General features: G+C 39.5%; 1 protein-coding gene across 1 annotated transcript; it reads right to left on the reverse strand.

Annotated features, from left to right (window-relative positions):
* Nucleotides 1-6,426: 6,426 nt before the first annotated feature.
* On the reverse strand, nucleotides 6,427-9,341 carry LOC119779553 (coiled-coil domain-containing protein 106-like). The gene is made up of 4 exons (XM_038279231.1): nucleotides 9,197-9,341; nucleotides 8,173-8,316; nucleotides 7,225-7,440; nucleotides 6,427-6,979 (listed from the first exon to the last, which is right to left on the reverse strand). Exons 1-4 carry the CDS (start codon nucleotides 9,309-9,311, stop codon nucleotides 6,660-6,662), a joined length of 795 nt encoding a protein of 264 aa, XP_038135159.1. The 5' UTR covers nucleotides 9,312-9,341; the 3' UTR covers nucleotides 6,427-6,659.
* Nucleotides 9,342-9,666: the final 325 nt, after the last annotated feature.

Consider the following 9,666-nt stretch of genomic DNA (forward strand, 5'->3'; position numbering starts at 1 on the left):
TACAAAGATGTTGAGCACAACCTAATACTTCTAGAACCAGATATGAAGCCCAGTTTCATTAAAACACCAGGCATTACTTGACTTCTGTCCAAGTGTCGTCAGGAGAAATGCAGAAGGCAAGGTGCTAACGTAATCTAGCAATTAAGCTGATCTTGCAGTAAAGTAGCTGCAGTTAGACTAAGACATATTTATACTCTCATTCAGATTTGCATTGCTAAATAATATAAAGATTGTGTCAATTTGTACATAAAATTGGAAGAAATTCAACAAAACTTTCCCTGAAAAAAAAAAAGTAATAATAAGACACCAATCGCTGTTAAGTGATAAGAAAAATGATTTACTGTGTTATGATGGTTCTGAATGTATCTAAGAAACTATGTCCGAGGCTCTTTTAGCAGTAACATTATTATTTTTCTCCAGTCATAGTTAAGAGTGTCATAGGATGTCAATTATTTGAATGAGATCTATGATTGTTTCAAAGGTCACAATGCTAAACACATTAGCTGGTAAAACTAGCTTTGAAACAACCATACATTCCACATACAGTATAACACCATAAAACTTGTCCATGGAATAGGCAGAAGTCTGTTTCTAAAAAGATTCTGGGTTTATTTTGTTAAATGAACGGAGTTGATAGTTTTAATTTCACAACATTAAAAGTACCTGCAGATGTAGTTTGAACACAACCTATTAAGCTGTTTTCAGCTAAAATTTTTCAACTAGTTTATTTTTATTTATTTATTTTTCCAAGACCATAAAGAAAAACAATTTCAAGCTGGGTAATAAAATGCTGTCATTTCAGTTGAGATGACGTGTTGTGCTAATAATCATGTATGTTTGTGCTCATAATCATCGAAATCATGTAATCCCTAACTATCACCCAAATCACATTTATCAAGCAAGATAGCAGCACAGCTTTACTTTCTTGATTCTCACCTCTTTATTGCAGCATAATCCCGAAAATCACTTGAGCGGATTATTTGCAATCCAATTATTATTTATAATGAAACAGCTCCTTTGCCTCTTGCTGTCAGGCTACAGGGAGGTTTAGTTATCTAGGCTCCTCAGCTTGATTTATCAAATAAGTATAAGGCAGTAACAGTAGAGTGGGTTTTTGACATTAAGTGAAAAATCATGATTCTGCTTCATTTCTTTGGTTTTTGAATGTTGAGAGTATATATGGTGATGAATATTCTCAGTCATCCAGGTCATAGTCACTCCAAAAAAGTAAAAAAAAAAAAAAAAAATCCACTGGACTTACTGTAACGTCTTCAAACTTGGAAACTAAGTCCAGTGGATTGTTTTTTTTTTTTTTACTTATTTGGAAAGAGAGTATACATGCACCAGCTGAGGTGCCAGTAAGTTTTAAAGAGCCAGGGGCTTAGGCCTAATTTTAGCGATCAACACAAAATTTCTCAAACAACTAACAAAAAATTGTGAGGTTGTTTTCCAACAGAGGTGCCTTACTGTGTAAATGTTTTAAGCAGCCATTCAATTTTCATTACAATAAATAAAATGACGGCGTCTTCACCAGACCTCGAAAGGATACATTTAATTAATAACTGATCAACATGAAGGCTTATTTAATGTCATCTGTTCATGCCACAATAATTGTTTGAAGTTGCAGTGTTGAGATTTTGGGCCCGATTCTGACTAAAATGGCTGTGATTTCTAGCCTGGGTGTAATGGTTTCTGCACTGATTCTGGCCTGATCACTGAGTCCATGCACCTGCTCTGCTCCACTCATCTGCAATCAGCTCTGACTGGAGTCACCTGCTTCCAGCACTTTAAAAACCCCATCAGATCTGTCCTCTGTGCCAGATTATCTCAAGCCAACCAGCTATGAATAATCCAGCATCAAAAGAAGAACCTGACCGCCTATCTGTTTCTGACCCGATCTGCCCCCTGACTCCGAGCCTGCCCGAACACTGTTTGATTCTGCCTGCCTGCTCCCCTCTCTCTGGATCTCTGACTCTGAAAAGCTCCGCCTGACTGCCTGCCTCTCCGTCCTGGATAAAACTGGTAAACCTCCCTCAATCTACCCGCCTGTCTTCCTGCAGCCTGTTTGCCCACACAGATCCAGCCCCGCTTTCTGATTAACCCTCTCAATAAATCTTCAAAAAAACGTCACTAACCTGTCTGGGCTTATTTGGATCCAGTCTCTGTCTCTTTACAGAATAATCTGGCCAACATGGATCCATCACCAGACGATCAGTGGCGTGCTGGCGTGGAGAGATCTATTTCTCAGTTAGAGGCCGGTGTCAGTGAGATCCTCTCACATCTCCGTGACCAGGCTCCTCCATCCGCCTCGCTTCCGCAGGCGTCAGCACCTGTCACCGCATCACGCTCACCGCAGCTGTCAGAACTAGCCTGACCCCGCCCGAACTGTTCAGGGGCGATCCAGACCAATGCCGAGCCTTCCTCACCCAGTGTGAGATCCAGTTCGAGTTACAGCCATCCGCATACCCCTCTGACCACTCCAGGGTTGCATATGTAATTTCCCTGCTGACCGGTAAGGCAAGATTGTGGGGAACTTCTGAATGGCAAAATGACTCTGATATCTGCCACTCATATGACGATTTCTCCCAGGAGATGATCAGGGTTTTCAGCCCCGTGCTACCATGCCGTGAATCCACTAGGGGGCTCCTAACCCTCAGGCAGGGTGATAAGTCTGTTTCTGAATATATAATTGACTTTCATCTCTTAGCAGCTGAGAGCCGCTGGAATGAGCATGTCCTGATGGATGTTTTTATTACTGGACTAAATGAAAAAATAAAGGATGAACTCGCCACCCGGGATTTCCCACAGTCTCTAAAGGACTTGGAGGATCTGGCAACCCGGATTGACCTTCGACTTATGGAACGTCGAAGGGAGCGCCGAGCAGCTAACCAGTTTCTCTCCAGGTCGTTCTCTGCACCAGCAGAGGCTTCACCCCTCCAAAGCGCAGCTGATCCTGAACCCATGCAATTGGGGAGGAGCAAACTGTCTAATGAGGAGCGCCATCGCAGGCGTCAATTAAACCTCTGCCTCTACTGTAGAGCAGTGGGTCACTACATTGGCACCTGTCAAGTAAAAGCCAAGGCTCAGTAGGGGGGGGGGGGATCCCTCCTGAGCCGCACTACACTCTCTGTCTCCCCAGACCTCTTGCTACCTGCTACCTTGACTGTTTCAGCCAAAGCACATAACCTGTCTGTCCTTATTGATTCTGGGGCAGACACTGAATTCATGGACGAGGGGTTCGCCAGAGGACTAAACATTGGACTCCTCCCGGGCTCGTCACCTCACAGTGTCCTCGCCCTGGATGGCCACCGGTTGAACCACTCCCACCTCGTCACAGAGCCGGTGGAACTGCTAGTCGGAGGTAACCATAGAGAGACTTTGACCTTCATAATCATTGACTCCCCAAAGGTTCCTGTTGTCCTGGGTGTCACCTGGCTCCGGAGACACAATCCCCTGATTGACTGAGAAGAGTGGAGGTCATGGGTTGGGCTCCCTCCTGTTCTCAGTCCTGTTTGTTGTCTGCCCAACCTCTTTTAATTGCAGAGAATGAGGTGGAAGAGGTTTACCCTGACCTTTCTAAGGTCCCTGCAGACTACCATGATCTTAAAGAGGTTTTTAATAAGTCCAGAGCCACAGCCCTACCGCCTCACCGTCCATTTGACTGCAGCATTGAACTGCTACCGGGAACAACCCCCCCTAGGGGTCGACTCTACTCTCTGTCCATACCAGAGTCCCAGGCAATGCAGAAATACATAAATGAGTCACTCAGGGCTCACTCAGATAATTTGTCCTTCTTCATCCCCTGCTGGTGCTGGTTTTTTTTTTGTGGGTAAGAAGGATGGGTCCCTCAGACCTTGCATTGACTATAGGGGGCTCAACGAGGTGTCTGTTAAGAACCGTTATCCACTTCCCCTTATGAACTCGGCCTTCGACCAGATGCAGAGGGCCAAGATCTTCACTAAATTGGACCTACGGAACGCCTACCATCTGGTCCGCATTAGGGAGGGTGACGAGTGGAAGACTGCCTTTAACACTCCCTCTGGCCACTATGAATATCTGGTCATGTCTTTTGGCCTAACAAACGCCCCAGCAGTTTTTCAGAACCTTGTTAATGAGGTTCTCCGTGACATGATTGGGCAGTTTGTTTTTGTTTACATTGATGATGTACTAATCTATTCTGAAAACCTCTCAGCCCATAGGAAACATGTCCGTTCTGTCTTACTCCGCCTTCTCCAAAACCAGCTGTTCGTTAAAGCAGAGAAGTGTGAATTTCATGTCACATCCATGACCTTCCTTGGCTTCATGGTATCCCCAGGCCGGATTTATATGGACCCAGCCAAGGTCCGGGCTGTCACTGAGTGGCCTATTCCTTCAGACAGAAAGCAACTCCAGAGGTTTTTGGGGTTTGCTAATTTCTACCGCCGTTTCATCCGTGGGTTTAGTCAGGTATGTGCTCCCCTTCATGCCCTAACCTCTGGCAAAGTTAAGTTCCTCTGGAACTACCAGACTGACAGGGCGTTTAAGCAGCTCAAATCCCTGTTCACGTCAGCTCCGGTTTTGGTCCCCCCTGACCCAGACAAGCAGTTCATTGTGGAAGTGGATGCTTCCAGCTCTGGAGTCAGGGCCATCCTCAGTCAGAGAGCCAGTGACGGCAGTAAATGAAGAACTACTAAAATTATTTTCAGATTACACATACACAGATATATCAATTCCAGGGGGGGAGAGGAATAAATTTAGGGTTTGGATTATGATTCACTCAATGATAACAACCTAATGAGCCTACTGGCACAATCTGAAGCCAACTATGGGACCGATAACCACTAGCAACAGCCATTTATTGGGATGATAACATCCAGTGCGCAGCTGCAAACAGCCACTTATTTCCTGTGTAAAAGAAGGCTGAATCAACATAAGGGGGAACATATTAGATGATCCACAGGTTCAATAGATTAGAATGTTTTCAGACTACACTACTTTTCACTACCATTCAATAAATACTGTAATCCCGTAATATCATCACAGTAACAACAGACAAGCCATTTTGATATGTACTAGTTTTACTGAATATGTATTCCTAACATCTGAATAAAACATTTTAACTTTGGCTAAATGACCATTCCAAGCAAAATTACATTCTCCACATCTAGAATAAACATTTATTACTGGTCAGCATTTGTATTATTTCCATATATAGTTTTTCAGATATCATAAACACATTTTCAGTCAAGCTGATAAATGTCAGAACAGACACCTAAAATGTGTAAAGATATATATATATATATATATATATATATATATAACTTAATTCTTACTAGTACATATTTTTTTCTAACTTACAAAAATTCAGTTTATCCTACAAAGATGTAAGAGTTCTAGGAGTGGGATTTTTATCAAGAAGAATCTTAGGTAACGCTTTATATTAAGGTCCTTGTAATAAGCATTAATTAATAGGTAATAAGATCTTAATAAGTACCTACTAGATGCTTATTAACATTATTATGTGTTTATAAGACTATATATGCATTAATAGACTCATTATGATGTTGTTAATAGCAGACTATAACATATTAATAATAGCTTATAAGAAACTTGTTAAGATCTTTATAAGTGTGTGCAAGATGCTTATTAACATTGTTATGTGCTTATAAGACGGTATATGAATTAATAACATCATTATAATATTGTTAATAGCAGACTATAAGACATTTATAATAACTCATAAGAAACCTGTTAAACATTGTTGAAGCTTAAGTATATTATTTAAAATAAATCATCCTCAGTATCTTATAAATTTTTAATAACATTACAAACACCAATATTGACTCAACAAACCCAACCATGTCTTTGTCTTCCCGTTAGTAATCTTTTTTGGTTTGATTTATTAACATTATTATATACTTTATTGCTCATCTATTAGAAATTAACTATGCACTTGTTAACCTTTAACTGCGCTTTTTGCAGGTGCCGGATCTAAAGCAAGAACAATGTCTTATTAAGGCTGATAAATCTTTTATTTAGCACTGTTATGCCTTTAATAACATATATTTTTGTCGTGATTTATCAAAATGTACTTTATTATGCCCTTATTACAAGTTAGTTATACACTTGTCAACAGCTAACTATGCTTTTTGCAGCTACCGGATCTAAAGTGAGAACAATGCCTTATTAAGTCTAATAAATCTTCTGTTGAGCATTTATTAATGGCTTATGATTTTCACAACTTTCACATCTGGAACAAACAATAACTGCAGGCAAAGAGCATGGAAAGAAAACAAAATTGCTTAACACAACAAATGTTTCAACAGCAAAGCCCAAAAAGGTTTTATTTATTTCTGTGGCTGTCACAAACACATTTTCGTAGAAACGTACCCCATATAAGAACAATAAAAAAAAAAAAAAAAAAAAAAACTACAACTGGCTTTTTTTTAAATTTTTTTAACAGGAGACTTTTTAACTTTGAATATTGGGAGGTATTATTTAAGACATCAGTTAACATGGAAGTTTCGCAAAGTGCAACATTAACTTTTACCCGTCAAACTTTGCAAAATAAAAATCAGCTAAAACAGGTGTTTCCACATTTAAGAAGTGCAACAAAAAACTGAGGTAGATTTTTTTTAAATGCCACTAAACCTTTAACATTTTACATTTCACAAAACGATTCAAAAGTCCCCCTTTCCAACAGGCAACAGTTTCCCTGATTTTTTAAGTGCTTTAACTCTGCTGTCAATATCTGCATCATCACGGATGGCATCTACACATTTCCCAGCAAAATCACCAAGCTTGTGCTTTCTTGTATGTTGTTCTTTGAACTCTGCAAACTTTTCAGGGGCAGCGATGGAAAGCTCTGCAATTTGTGCATTCAGGGCAATTGTGTTGCGATCAACTCCTACTATTTTGCAAGCAGCAGTGATGCTCTTCTTCCTCTTGTAGGCCTTCAACACTTTACGGTAACGTGCAATTACCTCATCTGGCCCACGTGCTGATGGTGAAGAAGAAAGGGTAGATATTAGTCTCTGTGTTATAAAGAATCTTCCATTCAATAACCGTAATCCATTCATAAGACTACTACACAACCCAAAAGCTTTCAGTGGGCATAGCCTAAAGTTGGTACCTTAACCTGCAAGTTCACTCATCTTCATTAAAATGGAATACATTAAATCATACACCAAAAATAGCCAGTATCTATCTTCTAAATGTTAGTTTTATTTACATGAATAAAATTACCTCTTGCAATACTACTCCGTTTGTTTCGTCTCTCCCTTGTTCCTTTCTTCCCCTTCTTCTTTCTCTTCTTCCTATCATCAGAAGTAGAGGAGCTTGAGGAGTCTGAGGAAGGGTCGGTCGAGAATGAATCTGAGCTCGAGTTGGAGGATCCAGAACAGTCAGCATGTGATGCAAATGCTTCAGGGGATGGGTCATCATTGTTCATGTTTCTTGATGCTGTATGAAGACAATACAATGAAATATTGACCATGATTGATAGGAGATGGGTTCAATTACAACTGTTTTGAAATAGATTGCGTAATAGATACTGAACTGTTATAGGATTGTGTTTCTGTTGTTTAGGACATCAAGTATGGAAGACTATAACAACATTAAAAATAAATACAGAAATAAATGCATGCTCCATAAATACATCAGCATAAAATAGATGCATAAAAATATAGCTAAAAAATAAAAGAATTATATAAAGAGACATGAATGTAAATATTTCTTATCACCTCATTTATTTATTTCTCATTATTGTCAAATTTATTTAATAACTAGTTAGTTTTTAAATGCATTTATTTGTCTGTTAATTTTTAAATATAACAGAGAAATGAATGCTTTTGAGAACTAAGCAATTAACAAATTAAGTTTACAGTTTTAATGAGAAACAATCAAAGGAGGTGGTTATTAAAAATAATAAATATTCTAATTGTAAAGGATATTTACATACATGTCTCATTACATAATTTAATTTGTACTTTATTGTATTTTGTGCATTTATTGTTTTTGTATACATTTGTTTTTAATTATATCATAGTCCTCCATAATCAAGGGCTTGATTCAGGTTAACGTGTGTAAAAACAAGTGCAAATTATATTTAGTTAAGAAAAACAAAACACCATGATTAGTGTAACAAAAGAAATTATATAATACTCAAAATAATGGTGAACACCACTGACTTACTCCGAGCAAGATGGTCTTTTAGAAAGTCTCTCTCCTTGGTTAGCTGTTTGATCATTTCCTCCTGACAAGCTATTTTCATTTTAGCGAGCTCCAGCTCATGTGTGTGCTTCTGGAGTTTGGCAGTGGGGGCCATTTGGGGAGCACCTGACAGAAACACAAATTCAAACTTAATACTAATCATGGATAATGCTTCCCGGGGGGGGGGGGTATACAGGGACAGTTTAATACACAGATAAAAACCACATCAAAGAAATTGCATAAAGTGAAAGAGGAATCAAAGGCCTGTACCATTAAAATATTGATAACCCACTTGTCTCCGCCAAGTGACGTCAATTCTTTACCTCGGGCGCGGTACACTACGCCTTTTCCACCTGAAATGGCGTCTTAGCAACAAATGTCACGTGACTGGCGGAGACCAATTTTCTTAAATCCGCCCCTGTTTTCAGGCTTATGTTACCTGTAGTGACTTATCTTGGATAGGCTGCTATAGAAACGGGCCTTTAGTCCTTCGTTTAGCTATGCTGCGGTTATTTACATTACGCCTTTTCCACCTAAAATCGCGTCTTAGCAACAAAAGTCACGTGACTGGCGGAGACCGATTCTATTTTTCATGTGGTATTCTTTGTTAACAAAAAAACAAAACATAATCAGACAAGTGTGCCTGTTTATTGGCATATCAGAAGACAAAGTAAGTTAGTAAGTTACCAGTTGCATAAACTAAAGTATTTAAAAAAAAAACAGTTTAATTTAAGTAAGTGCCCCTTTTAGCCATAGGTGTTTGTAACAAAAAAAAAGTTTAGGGAATAGGTTGCTTATGCAAGTCTAATTGACTTTACCCTCACTAAAACACAGAAGAGTACCGAGCCCGTCTGGTGACATGTCTTTTTTTTTTAAGAAGTTAAGTAGTAGGCGCGCATTAGCCACGCGTGGCTACTACTTAACATCGTCTTCTGTCCATGTCACCAGACGGGCTCCGTAGTGGAGCGCCCAACAAAAAAAAACTAGTTAGCAGCAGTTGACTTACCAGAAGAGTCATTCTCCAAATCACAGCAGCCCCGCTTGTCACCATTATTTTTTCGATGCCCAGCGCGAGTTTGTACTCTTCTCTGGGGCGTAGACGTTGTGGCCACTCCTTCCATTATATGCGCTAGATGAATAATGGCTTAATCGGAAAGACCCAAACAGGAAGTGTCGGTTTCATGGTCTGCCTTCAAAATAAAAGCTTGTCAGCAGCGCACGAAGAAAAGAGCCCCGGATGTAGAGAAGCGCTAAAAGAAGCGGCCCGCGAAAAGCAAAGGAAGTGGAGAAAAAAAGAAGTGACTTTGCTGCCACAATGACACTGCAAAACAAAATGAGAAAGCTTATTTTTGAAGGTAGTTCATCCGGGAAAACTTTGAAGCTAATTAAATTCCTTCAGAAAAAAAAACTCCTGATTAAAAAAATCAAATGCCGTATTTGTCACAAGAACATGAAGATGACAAGGAGGAGGGGCAG

Source organism: Cyprinodon tularosa, unplaced genomic scaffold (assembly GCF_016077235.1).
Source record: "Cyprinodon tularosa strain WSP-4 unplaced genomic scaffold, ASM1607723v1 ctg149, whole genome shotgun sequence".
Taxonomy (NCBI): Eukaryota; Metazoa; Chordata; class Actinopteri; order Cyprinodontiformes; family Cyprinodontidae; genus Cyprinodon; species Cyprinodon tularosa.